The 12,921-nt window shown below is 45.4% G+C and overlaps 1 protein-coding gene across 20 annotated transcripts in view; it reads left to right on the forward strand.

Moving 5' to 3' along the window:
* Positions 1 to 12,921, forward strand: part of PDE8B (phosphodiesterase 8B) — a 292,972-nt gene that overhangs the window by 24,515 nt on the left and 255,536 nt on the right. For 7 of the 20 annotated variants that reach the window (XR_014058459.1, XM_081505916.1, XM_081505915.1 and 4 more), the window contains exon 1: positions 6,986 to 7,778. The exons of 9 other annotated variants lie outside the window; for them this stretch is intronic. Coding sequence is in view for 10 of the 11 variants with exons in the window: in XM_081505916.1 (XP_081362042.1) it covers positions 7,440 to 7,778 (339 nt within the window). In the remaining variant the exon portion in view is untranslated. Of the gene's footprint in view, positions 1 to 6,985; positions 7,779 to 12,921 lie in introns of those variants that run through there. 4 more of the 20 variants (XM_081505919.1, XM_081505925.1, XM_081505921.1 and 1 more) reach the window with 2 other exon arrangements.

A 12,921-nucleotide genomic window follows, 5' to 3' on the forward strand; every position in this document is an offset into this window, starting at 1 on the left:
TGACCCCAACTTTTCTTTAAAAATAACCCATTAAGTCTTGAGAAAATGTCACATTAACTTAGGAACAAACTAATTTGCTCTATATATTGTATATCTTAAATCAAATAGCAGTGAATTAATAATTTGTAACCTGACTTAGAATACCCCCAAAACTCAAAGTGCTATAGAAAAGTTTTCTTGAAGCCATGCAGTCTGCTATTTATTTTTTTGGAAAGCCAATGTTTTATCATTTGGCAAACACTTATTTTGCAGGACAATGAATTTGTTTTCTAAATCTAGACTTTCACACGGGGAGTTTCCTAAAAGGTGGTAGGACATACGTTGACTTCCACTACATATAGGAGAAGTTTCAGGGTTTTCCATTTTCTGTCTTTCTTACCCTTCCAATCTTAGCATCCCCACCTTAGGAGACACTAAATTGTCTCATCTACTTACTGTCTTCTCAGAGAAGGCAATGGCACCCCACTCCGGTATTCTTGCCTGGAAAATCCCATGGATGGAGGAGCCTGGTAGGCTGCAGTCCATGGGGTCTCTAAGAGTCGGACACGACTGAGCGACTTCACTTTCACTTTTCACTTTCATGCATTGGAGAAGGAAATGGCAACCCACTCCAGTGTTCTTGCCTGGAGAATCCCAGGGACGGTGGAGCCTGGTGGGCGGCTATCTATGGGGTCGCACAGAGTTGGACACAACTGAGGCGACTCAGCAGCGGCAGCACTTACTGTCTTCTAGATCCACCAAGGTGAATTCTGCCCCTGTGTCTTTCTTTGCTGATGCTGTTCCCCTTGCTTGAAAATTCCTTCTGATTGAGGTCCAACTGACATGTCTCCTTCTCTAGCAAGCCTTCCCCAGTTGTTATAACCACTGAAGAGAATTGCCAGTACCACTCATTTTTGCTCTTATGCTTTGAATGTTAACTCATGTATTATGCTCTATCACTTCCTGTAAGTCTCTGATTGTTCTAGAAGCTCCTTTGAGTAGGACTGTACCTTGTGTTTCATTTGTAAATCCTTTTATGCCTGATTTTACTCCTGTGAGATGTATTTACCAGATTTTTGGAAATGAATGTTTCATCTTTCATAGTCTAACTATTTGAATCCAGGAGAACTCTGAAAATGAGTAGAAAGAAGATTCTGGAGGCCCCTTTCCAGGCCTGATCCAGCCCCTCCCTGTGGTGTTCTTGTTAATAGGAAGGTCAGATCACTTTTGATAACAGGGATTCAGAGCCCAGTGCTCAGTGGATTCCATGTTGGATGATGTTAACCTAAAAAAGTCAAATGGTGGCTGAATCCCTTCCTGCATTTCTGTTTGCATATTCTACAACCAGCTTGGGAAAACTATCATGTGGGCCAAGTCTCCCAAATTTCATTTGGTCTGTGGTGAAAGGTCCAAGAAGTGATATACTCACAGTTGAACATACAATTTAAAACTTATTTTTACTACCTTAAAAGAGCTGTAAAGCCACTTGGTAGGAATATTTCACCATGAGAATAGTTCTCATGTCTTTTTTGACTCTCACTTTCTGGTAGGCTCTGTGCCTTTGTGTCTCTGTGCATCTGCTTTGTAAGTAGTTCCTTTGTAAATTAGAAAGAAATTTGTAAAAAAAAAAAACAAAAAAAACCACAGAAATTAATTTGTCTCCATCTATGTCTGATTCTTTTCCTTCTTTAATATTTTCCATCTTCTGCCTTCTTTTTGAAAGAAAAAAAAAAATCACTGGAAGTCCATAAAGGAAAATATACTTAGCTAAAATATTTTGGGGGAGAGAATTGAGAAACATTACATTCATTTGTTTACATTATTTTTGTATTCAGTGAAATAGTTTTTCAAAAAAAGAAATCTGCCGTGCTCCAGCTTCTTATGTATATCACTTTACATTCACTTATGAACTTCAACCAATAGACAATCATTTTCCATAGTTGTGGTCCATCTACATATACTATATATAAATATTTAACCCATATACATATAAATAGTGGTATTCTGACTGCTAGGATAGTTTGTTGAGCTATTCCTTAAGTGTTTGATATTTAGATTATCTCCATTTTTATTATCATAAACAGTGTTGCTACAAACATTGTGAATAAATTGTTTTATTCTTTTGACTTTTCTGATGTATAATGCCAAAAGGAGGATTATGAGGTCAAACCATTCACTGACTTTAAAAATAAAAAACATAGAACATAACCCTCTACTCAAAAAACCTAACCCCCTTCCATTTTGAGGTATATCAGTTAAGAGAAGAGAAAAACAAAAAAGGAAGAAATGAGAAAAAAAGCATTCATTCATTCAACAAATATTTCAACAGGCACTGTACCAGGCACTAGGTATTTCATCCATCAGTGAACAAGAAACCAAAAAAAATCTCTGCTCTCTCTAGTAGAGCCTCCAGTCTAGTTGGAGAAGATAGACAATAAATATAATAATAAATGCGCTAATTATATAATCAGTTGACAGGTGATAAATGCTATGAAAAGAAGAAAAATAGACCAGGTGGAGTAGAATCAGGAGTGATGGGGGGACATGGAGGGGTGCAGGTTATGATTTTAAATGAGTTATTGAGAAGACAGCTTTTGAGCAGAGATTTAAGGAAAGTGAGGAAGTTAGCCCTCTTCTTTTTGATGAAGAGCAGAACAGGAAGGGCTCCTGGCTGATATTGTTAGTTCTCTTGGGAAAACAGCAAGGAGGTCATTGTGGCTGGAGCAGAGACTGAGCAGGCACAGAAAGGCAGGGCAGGGGCCACATCAGATAGGATACTGCAGGCTCTTGTAAGGATTTCAGTTTGTTTGTTTTTTTTAATTATTTTGGCTGCGTTGAGTCTTCATTGCCACATGCTGGCTTTCTCCAGTTGAGGTAGGTGGGGGATATTCTCTAGTTGTTACGCATGGGCTGCTCATTGCAGTCCCTTCTTGTTGCAGAGAACCAGCTCTGGAGCATGGGCTTAGTAGTTGTGGTGCATGGGCTGGGATCTTTTTGGACCAGGGATTGAATCTGTGTCCCTTGTACGAACTGGCAGGTGGATTCTTAACCACTGGACCACCAGGGCAGTCCCAGGACTTCAGTTACTTACTCTAGTCCCCGAAGAAGGCTGTGGAAAGGCTACACTGGACTCACCTTCTTTGAAAGGGCAAATGCTGGACTTGCCCTTGACCCCTGACTCCAGGTCTCTGGGGTGGGATCCGGAAGCTGTTGTGTTTCTGACAGATGCCTCAGGGTGATTCTGATGTGCAGGGAGGTTGAAGATCACTCAGCTCAAAAATTCCACTGTTCTAAATTAAAAACAATTTAATAAAAGAAAGGAAAGATTTCACTGCATTCCCAAAGGTGGGTGATTTAGAGATGTTGGAGATGATGTAGGAAATTGAGGCCCAGAGGTTAAGTGACTTGCCTGAGGTTACACAGCTGTAAGAGGCAGCACTGCTTCCAGGTCTGCCCTTCTCTCTCTGAGATCAAGGAACCTTCCACTGTGCCCGGCTACCTAATAAACTGTATCATTTCACTTATCAGGTGGTTAGATTTCCAATAAGCTCCACCATTAAGAATATAGTTTGAATTCAGACCTCTGTAAGGTTGATTGGTTGATTAAATGTTTGATTATCTAAAGATTAATCCAAAACTGCTATTGTTTTAACCTTTATGAAAAGTCACTCAACATGTATCAATCATATTCTTTTCTTCTTTAGAGGAATTCTAGAAGAGTTATACCAATCTTGAATGGGAAGGGACCTTAATTGTTCAGGGTCTGGCAGTGCTTCTGGGTCATAATTCTGAAGTCAGCTGTATTTGATATGAGTATAAAATATACAAGCCGACCTTGTATGTAACGTTCAGCTGACCTTGGACATTTCTGAGTTTTTGAAGAAATTTCTGATTTGGTTTGCTTTTTTATTTCTTTCTTGGACATTGGCTGTAGCTAAATTTTTTAACTTAATTCAATTTTTTAAATAATGTTGGTTTTTCTGGCCTTATTCTGTAACTTGAGCCTAAATTTTATCTGCAGTGTCTGAACTTGTAGACTTCGCTGTGATCCTGGAATGCGCTGAAATTGTGACATGGGAATTGGTCCAGAAATCACTTGCAGGAGCAAGAACTCGGGCCTTGGAGCTTAGCTGAGGAACGATTTCAGTTAAACCGTTTTTCCTCCACTCGCACATTTCTGCATGTTTCAGTGACCAGATTTGTGCCAGCGATGGGGGGAGGTTACACATTCCCACTGAGAACACTTGGTGGAGATTATAGGGATACTTTATTTTTTTCCTTTCACTAAGCCAGAATTGGCAGCGGAAGCTGGGTCTGAGGAAGACTGTGTCTAAAACTATTGGGAATGGAAGGAGGAATTTATACCTAGTGCATTTCCCCATTCCCTCTTCTGTTCCTGCAGGAGACTCGCATTCAGTGAAAGGCATGGGTCCCCATGTGAACTGGTCAGTTACGATACTGAAGCGGCTCAGTGCTGTTCAGTAGCCACCTTGAGGTTATTTACTCTCTCAAAGCTTAATCTTTTTCTTTTTTCTTTCTATTTTTTTTTCTTCTTCTTTTTTTTCCTAAATTTTCTTCTGGGTGACTTGTCCCTTCATGACTCAGCTCCTAATGTTCCCCACCAGAAGACTGATTGTAACTTCTGTTTTATCATAGCCTTCTTTCTTTCAAAGCCTCAGTGAGTAGCTGGCCCATTTCTCTTCTCTGGGAGGTTTCATCGTAGTAACCACATTCCTAGAGAAAACTGAAAAAGTAGACACAGGGCATGCGAATTAGCATGGCTCAAAGTGTCCAAAAAGGTTGACCTTGATTGGTAGCTCCATGAAGGATGATGACTGAAATAGGTGTATATAAGAGAATCAAAAAGAAGCTTTAGGAGCAGATATCTTCTGACTTAACATTGCGTCAGGGACTGGTATGGAGACTAGTGCTTTTGTAACTTAACTCTGATGATGTTTTACCAGATTCTGAATGGTCCCTTGGAAGTAGAAGAGTTGGCAGCCATCAGACTTAGACCTATTTCAAATGAATGATTGTGCCTGCATCTCAGTGGTGACCATTTAATGTGGTACTCTTATAGCCATGGATAGGGACAAGGAAGCATGGAAGGGCACTGTGCTGGAAGCCGTGGTGCCAGGAAAGAATGACTTACTCCTCCAGTGGGGGGAGTGCAGGCAGCAGGTAGCACTCTGCTCAGCTGTCAGTCTTACAAGGGAATTGCCTCAGCTGAAGAGAGTCACCTGGACCAGGGCCACCCAGGTGGCCTACAAGTAACTGCTGACCTATGTGAGGGTATAAAGGTGTGTCCTCCTAGACCCAATTCAGGACAACGCTGAAGCATCATACAGCTTCAGAATTTGCCCTGCAGGGCTGCCTGTGGCTCTTAGTGAGGCTGTATCCTAGCTCAGTTTCTCCCTCTGCTCAACCTCCAAGTCCCTTCCCTGCTTCCTTTTCTCCCTCCTTTCCTTCCAGATGTTGATTCCAAGAGTATGCACTCATCAGCCTTGTGCCTACAGAATATCATTTCAGAATCTGCTTTGGGAGGAACCCAACCTGCACAGGAGTTTTATGAGCAGTTTGCCTGTCCATTAGAAAATGTAGCACAGACTTTTTTTCATGTCACCAAAAAATTTTTTTAGAGACCAAGAGTTGAGTAGAGAAAGCTGAGAAGAGAAACAAAAGACTTAGATTAGGTTGATTAGACTAGGTTAGGTTAGTTCTTCCTCCTTTGTATATCTGAATTTGAGATGTGGGGTGACACCTTGCTTCTCCATGAAGGTTAGAAGCTGTCATTTGAAGTCTTGACCCAGTCACCCCCAAATTTGATGTGATGGGGAGAGAAAGAGAGGGAAGAATCAAAGAAATTATTTCAAGCTGGATTCTTTGTGCTTTGCATTAGGACTCTATGTTCTTGCTTTTGCATTTGACCTTACACACTGAGTCCTTTCTTGGACCATCCATTTCTCCTCTGTGATGCTGTGGCAGCAGACTGGAATTACTCAAAGAACAACTGACTAAATGGGCAGTGATGCTTGGCAGCTCCAACCCAGACTGCACATCCAGGAGGATAAGCAGCCTTCTTCTGAAGGTATTCTTGCTCCCCTCCAAGGAAGCTGTGCACGCCTCACTGAGGGGACTGCGGGGAGGCAGTTTTGACTGCCCAGCCTGGTGTGAGGCAGAGCAGTGGACAATCGGGGGGTGGGGGTGGGGATTGGATGGAGTAGAAGCCACTGTGAAAATGTAGTGACACCCAAGGAAGAGGTGAAAACTTTGGAGGAGAAAGCCCAGAACCACGCGAACAGCTTTTTCTGTTCTTTCTTTGGTTCTTAGAGGAATTTGTGCATTCAAGGGCTTGGTCCTCCACCTGGTCTCTGGTTCCTTGGCGTGACCTCGGATGATGAGTGGACATCATCTGTCTACTCTACTGTTTTGAAGACTGGGTCGCCATCCGACTCAGCCTTCGGTGTACATGGGGAAGCGGGGGACTACAGAGGTATGAAGCCTCTCCTTAATGATCTAAGTCAACTGGGAGGCGAGCAAGTTGTATGGGTGGGCACGGGCTGGAGGGTCCCTACGGGGCGTCATGATATTTGGCTCAGGGATGTTACAATGTGTTCCTGAAAGGCCAGAGGCTTACTGGGGGTGCTCCCCAGGCTACACTACCCTTCGGGGCCGGCCCGGGGTTTGTGCCGAGAGGGGAAGAGAGACTAGGACACTGGAGGTGCGGCCCCCGGGACGGGTGCAGGAGGAACGAGGCCTCTGGACAGCGGAGGGAGGGAAGGGCGCCGGGGAGTGGTGACCGCTGCCGCACCCTGGGGCCCGGGGGGAGGCGGGGCGTGGGGGGTGCCGAGCCGGGCAGCGAGCGCGCTGTGTCCAGCCCGCGAGAATGCGGGGAGCGGCGGGCGGGGCCAAGGGGCGCAGTAGCGCAGCAGCGCCCCATCGGCGGCGACTGCGAAGCGGGGGCGCCGCGGAGAAAGGCGGGCGGGAGGGAAGGAGGGAGGGAGGGAGACACGCGGAGTGAAAGTAGGGAAAGAGGTGCCGGCGGTGCTGGGGCCCCGGGGCCGCGGGAGCCCGGCGAGGTCGAGCTGGGCGGCGGCGCGGGTCGAGCGGAGCCGAGGGCGGAGGGGCGGGCGGAGGCGTGGGGAGCGCGTTTGGGGCGCCGCGGCGGAGAGGGTGGCGGCCGCCGGTGCGCGCGGGGCGCTGTGTGTGCGCGCTCGCCCGCTCGAGGAGGAAGATGGCCCAGAAGGGAAAGTTGGGGTGACGCGCGCAGCCCCGGCAGGCTCGGCGGGGTGCCCCGCGGTGAGCCCGACGGAGCGGCGGCCAGACCGGCCAGGGGGCGCACGGTCGGGGCGCCGCCGCCGCCGCCGAGGCGCCCGCCCCCTCACTGCAGGTGGCCGCCGCGGCGCCCGGGCCGGGCGGCCGGGGGCGCGGACAGGCTCGCGGGGGATCCCGGCCGAGGGATGGGCTGCGCCCCCAGCATCCACGTCTCGCAGAGCGGCGTGATCTACTGCCGGGACTCGGACGAGTCCAACTCTCCCCGCCAGACCACCGGCGTGTCGCAGGGCCCCGCGGCCCCCCTACACGGCCTCTTCGTCCAGACCGACGCCGCCGACGCCATCCCCCAGAGCCGCGCGTCCGGGCCCCCAGGCGCCGCCCGCGCCCGCAGGGCCCGCGGGGAGCTGGGCAGCGGCAGCAGCGCGGACTCCGCGGCCCCCGCGGCGACCACCTGCAGGGGCCGGAGGCGCCACTGCTGCAGCAGCGCGGAGGCCGAGACCCAGACCAGCTACACCAGCGTCAAGGTAAAAGCCGGGTGCCCGGGCGCGCTGCTGGGGGCCCGCTCGCCGCGTCCCGCGGGCAGGGGGCTCCGGCGGAGTTTAGTGGCGTGATTGGTTTGGAGAGACTGTCGCTAAGGAGGAGTTTACTTTTCATTTGGGAGGCGGGTGATTTGGGCCCCGGAAATGGGCGCGTTAAAGACCCCTGGAGGGGTCCTGAGAGCCAGTTTTGGGGGGACCGGGTAGAGAAGGGAAGCAGGTGGGTTGGCCTGGTTCTCACTGAGAAGGAGAAGGCTGGACTGGTTCAGCTCTGGAGGAGGGGTGGGCATCGTTGGGAGCGTTCGGAGACGAGTTCCACTAAATGAAATCCGAGCTCCAGGCTGGATTTGCGCGGCTGGGAGGTGAATGGTGCAGACTCGGTGCCACGGTACTACTGTGCCCTCGTGTTCAGATTTTTACCTGGAGACACCGGCCGGGTTGCATGGAGTCTCAGCCACAGGGACCGAGTGTGGGGATTTGTGAATGGATGAGAGGGTTTCTGTTCTCTGCAGGGATGGAGGAAGGGAATGGAGGAGGACCCGAGTGGAACCTGTTGTTTATGACTTCTTTGGGTTGACTGCATGTCTGGAACATAATTGAAAGAACCTGACAGGGAGTTTGAAGGGTCGGCTGCTTTGCCGTGAGGGGAACTGATTTCCAATGCAGTGCAGCTGCCTGAAGATGAAGATTCATTCTGCACATTCATCTTATCTCTCAGGAGAGCGAAATTTTGAGCCACTGGAAAACATTAAGTGATTAAAGCAGTCACTACATATTTCTTAGTGCTAGAAGAAAAATGATGATTTTTTTTTAACAGTGCCCTCCTGTGTGTTCTCAAAATACTGTTAAATCCAAGAGGTTTTTCTTTGTGTAAATCTGGCCACTGGGCCTTTTATCCTTATAGCAAACAGAAGGATGGTGGCATATCCTACAGTACAGAGGGAGGGAAATGTGTCTTTCTGACTGTTAATGTAAGAGAATCAACAACTTTTACATGGTCAGTAGATTATCAGGAATTGTGTCATTGATTAAAGGCACCATTATGTCTTTACTACTTGAAAAGTTATTCAACCATTGGCCTAGTGTGAGGAAGCTCCCAGTCTACATTGGATAAAGTCAGCTCTCAGTGGATGGATGAAGAGATGACGTGTGCTGACTTCCATGACATGGTAGAGAAAACGCTTCTTTTAGTGAGCTTGCTTTAACAGCATCTGATTTTGTAACATGAAGCTTAACTGATGTTTATTTATAAGCTGGAGAGTTTCTCTGGTAATAATCGTGTAGAGTATGATAATATAATCATCATTATAACACAAACACTATTTATTGAGCACCTACTATGTACTAGGTAGAGGTTTTCTAGCTTTTGAATGTTAACTGTTTACTGATCAGTTCAGTTGCTCAGTTGTGTCCGACTCTTTGCAACCCCATGAACCGCAGCACGCCAGGCCTCCCTGTCCATCACCAACTCCCGGAGTCCACCCAAACCCACGTCCATCGAGTCGATGTTTACTGATAGAATATCCAAGAACTAGAAACTTAGATGCGTGATAGTAAACTACCTACTAATTGAACATTTGTTATAAAGGAACATGCTGAACACTAAGTTTTTTTTTCCCCCTACACTGGTTCACATAAAGTTATCATTAAAAGTAATTTCAGGGGATGAAAATGTTTTATTTGGTGAAGTAATTAAATTGGAATGTTGCCAGTAATGACTATCCTTTTGCCTTCTTGTTGAAAAGGAAATTTGATGACATGAAGCAGTAGTTCAGAATGATGACAACTTGTGAACTCTAGATACTCTTTTTGGTTTGCTTAAGAGAATTTTTTGCCTTTCAGAGTAGCAAGAATCCCAATTTAGTACCGGCAACTTCAGTTACTCCATGTTTGTTCAGTGAAAGAACGAATAATGAATGAACTCATTCTCTATGTTTTAGTATTTCTCTCAAGAGGCTACTTAGAGACCAAATGAAATAAAAACTGGAGGGGAAATGAGTCCCAATTATTAGCAGTTAGTATGAACTTGTATAAATATCATTGCTACTTGGCTGAAGTGTTAAAAGGCTTGACCTGGGTAGGAATTTAACTTACTTTGCTTTGTCAACCAGATTTCCAAATAAGAGCTTATTTCATTCCAACCCATTGCTGCAGATGTTGGAAAAAACTGCTGGTTCAGTTTATTCAACACTAATTTGCACGTGTAGAACTCAGAAACTACGGATTTGATATTACATGTGAGACCAGAATGATTATTTATACAAATCACATAGGATTATTGTCACAGAATTGGTTTAAAATATTTAATACTGTCCTTTTAGGATGTTTGACTCTGTGTTACAGTATCTTTTTCAATTTTTACTTGTTCTATATTCTTGTGTAGATCAGGTAATTTTATAAAGATGCTACTTTCATTTCTTTTTAGAAGAATTCTTCCACCTTAGGAGTTTGAGATAATTGCTAGTCGTGCGCCCTCCCCCCTACCACAGTCACCCCTCCCTTTTCCAAAATGCTCAGGTGGAAAAGTAGAGTGCCATTTGGTCTTGTTTACAGTGGTGGTAGGGTTGTAATAGTTTTTTTTTTTTTAATTTGCTCTTTGTACATCAATTATAAACCATATCATCATTATCTCCTTGGTCTCTGGTATTCCCCAGAGTGCAGAAATGCATGCTTGATCTCTCTCTTTTCTAGCAAGAATTCATCTCATTAGGCTTTTGGAATGATGAAGCATTATGATGTCAAGCATGATGTCGACAGGAACCTTCCTGAATACCTAATTTACAAAAACTGATGAGCATTAATAATTCATGTGCACTACAGTGATATCATGTGGGTTTCCAATTCTGGTAAGAAGTTAGATTTGTCTTCCAATTGCTGTAAAAAATGCAGCTTCCTAGCAATTTGTCTCCCTCTTGTTTGCCTTTTTAAAAATCATGCTCCAACAGGAGAATCCTGCAGAATGCTCACTGCTGAGAATTGCCAGTTTTACAATTCTTCAGAAATCCTCAGAGGAGATGGTGGAACCTCTCCCTGGGAAGATCTGGGGATTCGTACAAGTTTTCTTTTTCTCATCCCAGCTGTTGTGCCTGGGGAGGATCCAGGGTTAGGCAGCCAGTTGCAGAAGAGAGTCTTGATTGACAATTCAGTCAACTTGCAGCCATCTCTTGTGAGGTAAACTATTTTGTGGATCAGGCACAGGAGGTTCTTAGTTTCCAAGTGATTTTGTTCTAGTAGACAGCCTTGCCAATTCCCGTGTCGTCCTCCATTCATTGTGCTCAGTCATTCATTCAGTCAGTATTTGTACCAGGTTCTGCTGTACTGTGGATTCAGGGAATATCCATGAAGTCTGGAAAGCAAAACCTAATGAGGATGGTCAGTCTATTGCAAAAGGGTGTGCCTAAGCCAGTGATTCATTACTTTTGTATTATCCGTGTTCCATGGCTTTCCAAATCAGTAAGGATAATCCCAAGATGACTATCTATAAAGGGAAAATAGATAATTTTCTGACCTTATGTTAAATAATGAGTGAGATTTTATTTACCCCTCCTCTAAATGGAAGGATAGAGCTATTTAGAAAAAAAAAAAAAAGATTTTTGTTAAGTCAGTAGTCTCAAGCTTTAGTGTACATCAGAATCACCTGGAAGGCTTTTGAACTACTGACTGTTGGGTTCCACTCCCAGAGTTGCTGATTTAGGAGCTCCTGGGTAGGGCCCAAGAGTTTAGCTTTCTAACAAGCTTCTAGGAGATGCTAGTTTTGCTGATCTAAGGACCACAATTTGGGAACCACTGTTTTTAAATGAATTAAATTGTCTGTGGGTCAGAAATTGAATTAGGTGTGGCCACCTCCAGCATAGTGTATGGTTCCACACTGTGTATTTGGAGTACTAGTCACCACCCTGCCTTCATCTTGGTGGTGGTTGAGCCGCTAAGTTGTGTCTGACTCTTGTGACTCCATGGACTGTAGCCTGCCAGACTCCTCTGTCCATGGAATTTTCCAGGCAAGAATACTGGAGTGGGTTGCCATTTCCTTCTCCAGGGGATTTTTTAGACCTAGGAATCGAACCCCCATCTCCTGCATTGCAGGCAGATTCTTTACCAGTGAGCCAACGGGAAAGCTGCCCTGCCTTCATCTTAGTTTACTTTGGTGATATGGGCCATCTGTCATCTCTACCCGTGAAGTCAGGCTCTGAGCCTCCAGATGTGGCTGGGAAGTCTGTAAGTGGAGAGAGGTCTGGACCACGTGTAGCCCATTCTGTCTTCCTGAGGTGCAGACTCCCCTAGGATCCACTGGGGTTTGCGGGTCCTGGTGTCTTGCTTTGTCGTCTCAGTCCCTCACATGTCTCTGCTCTGCTGGGGCTGCGTCCTGCATGATGGGAAATTGCAAGGCAAGGGAACAACTTAAAATGGGCTGACGTCGGCTCTTGGAGTTCTTGCTAGTCCTGTTCACTGTGCTGTGTGTGTTTAGTTTTAGTAAATCCCTAGTTTATTTTCTGCCATAGCTCATTTCATCACAATTTAGTTCCCCCTCCCTTTGTTCCAACACATGAACTATAGTCATTGAGCAAATTTTTCTGGTTTTCACTGCTTTCTTCAGTAGTTACACTAATTTTTAAGATCTATCAGATATAAACTAGTCCCCGTCCTTTTTACAATGGCATCATTTCTCCTGTTAGAACTGGATGGCTACATAGATCAGAGAGCATGCCTTCTTTAGGTACAATATTAATACTTCTAATTCAAAGCAAAAACAGCCCTTATTTCAAGCAGTATTTATTCAGAATATTTGCTAGCTATGTTTCCTTGGTCTCATGTGTGTGTTTGTGCTCAGTCATGTCCGACTCTTTGTAACCCCATGGATTATAGCCGGCCAGACTTCTCTGTCCATGGAATTCTCCAGGCAAGAATACTGGAGTGGGTTGTCCTTTCCTCCTCCAGGGGATCTTCCCAAGCCAGGGATCGAACCAGCATCTCTTGGGTTGGCAGGAGGATTCTTTTACCACTCAGTCCTCTGGGAAGCCCTGTTTCCTTGGTCAATTCATCATAAAAAAGTTTAATGCCTTTTCTATACTTCAGTTTTCATATCTACAAAATAAAAACAATATATGATCTGTCTACTTGTAAAGACTTTGTG

Source organism: Giraffa tippelskirchi, chromosome 7 (genome assembly GCF_054371585.1).
Source record: "Giraffa tippelskirchi isolate mGirTip1 chromosome 7, T2T-mGirTip1v1.2.pri, whole genome shotgun sequence".
Lineage (NCBI taxonomy): Eukaryota > Metazoa > Chordata > Mammalia > Artiodactyla > Giraffidae > Giraffa > Giraffa tippelskirchi.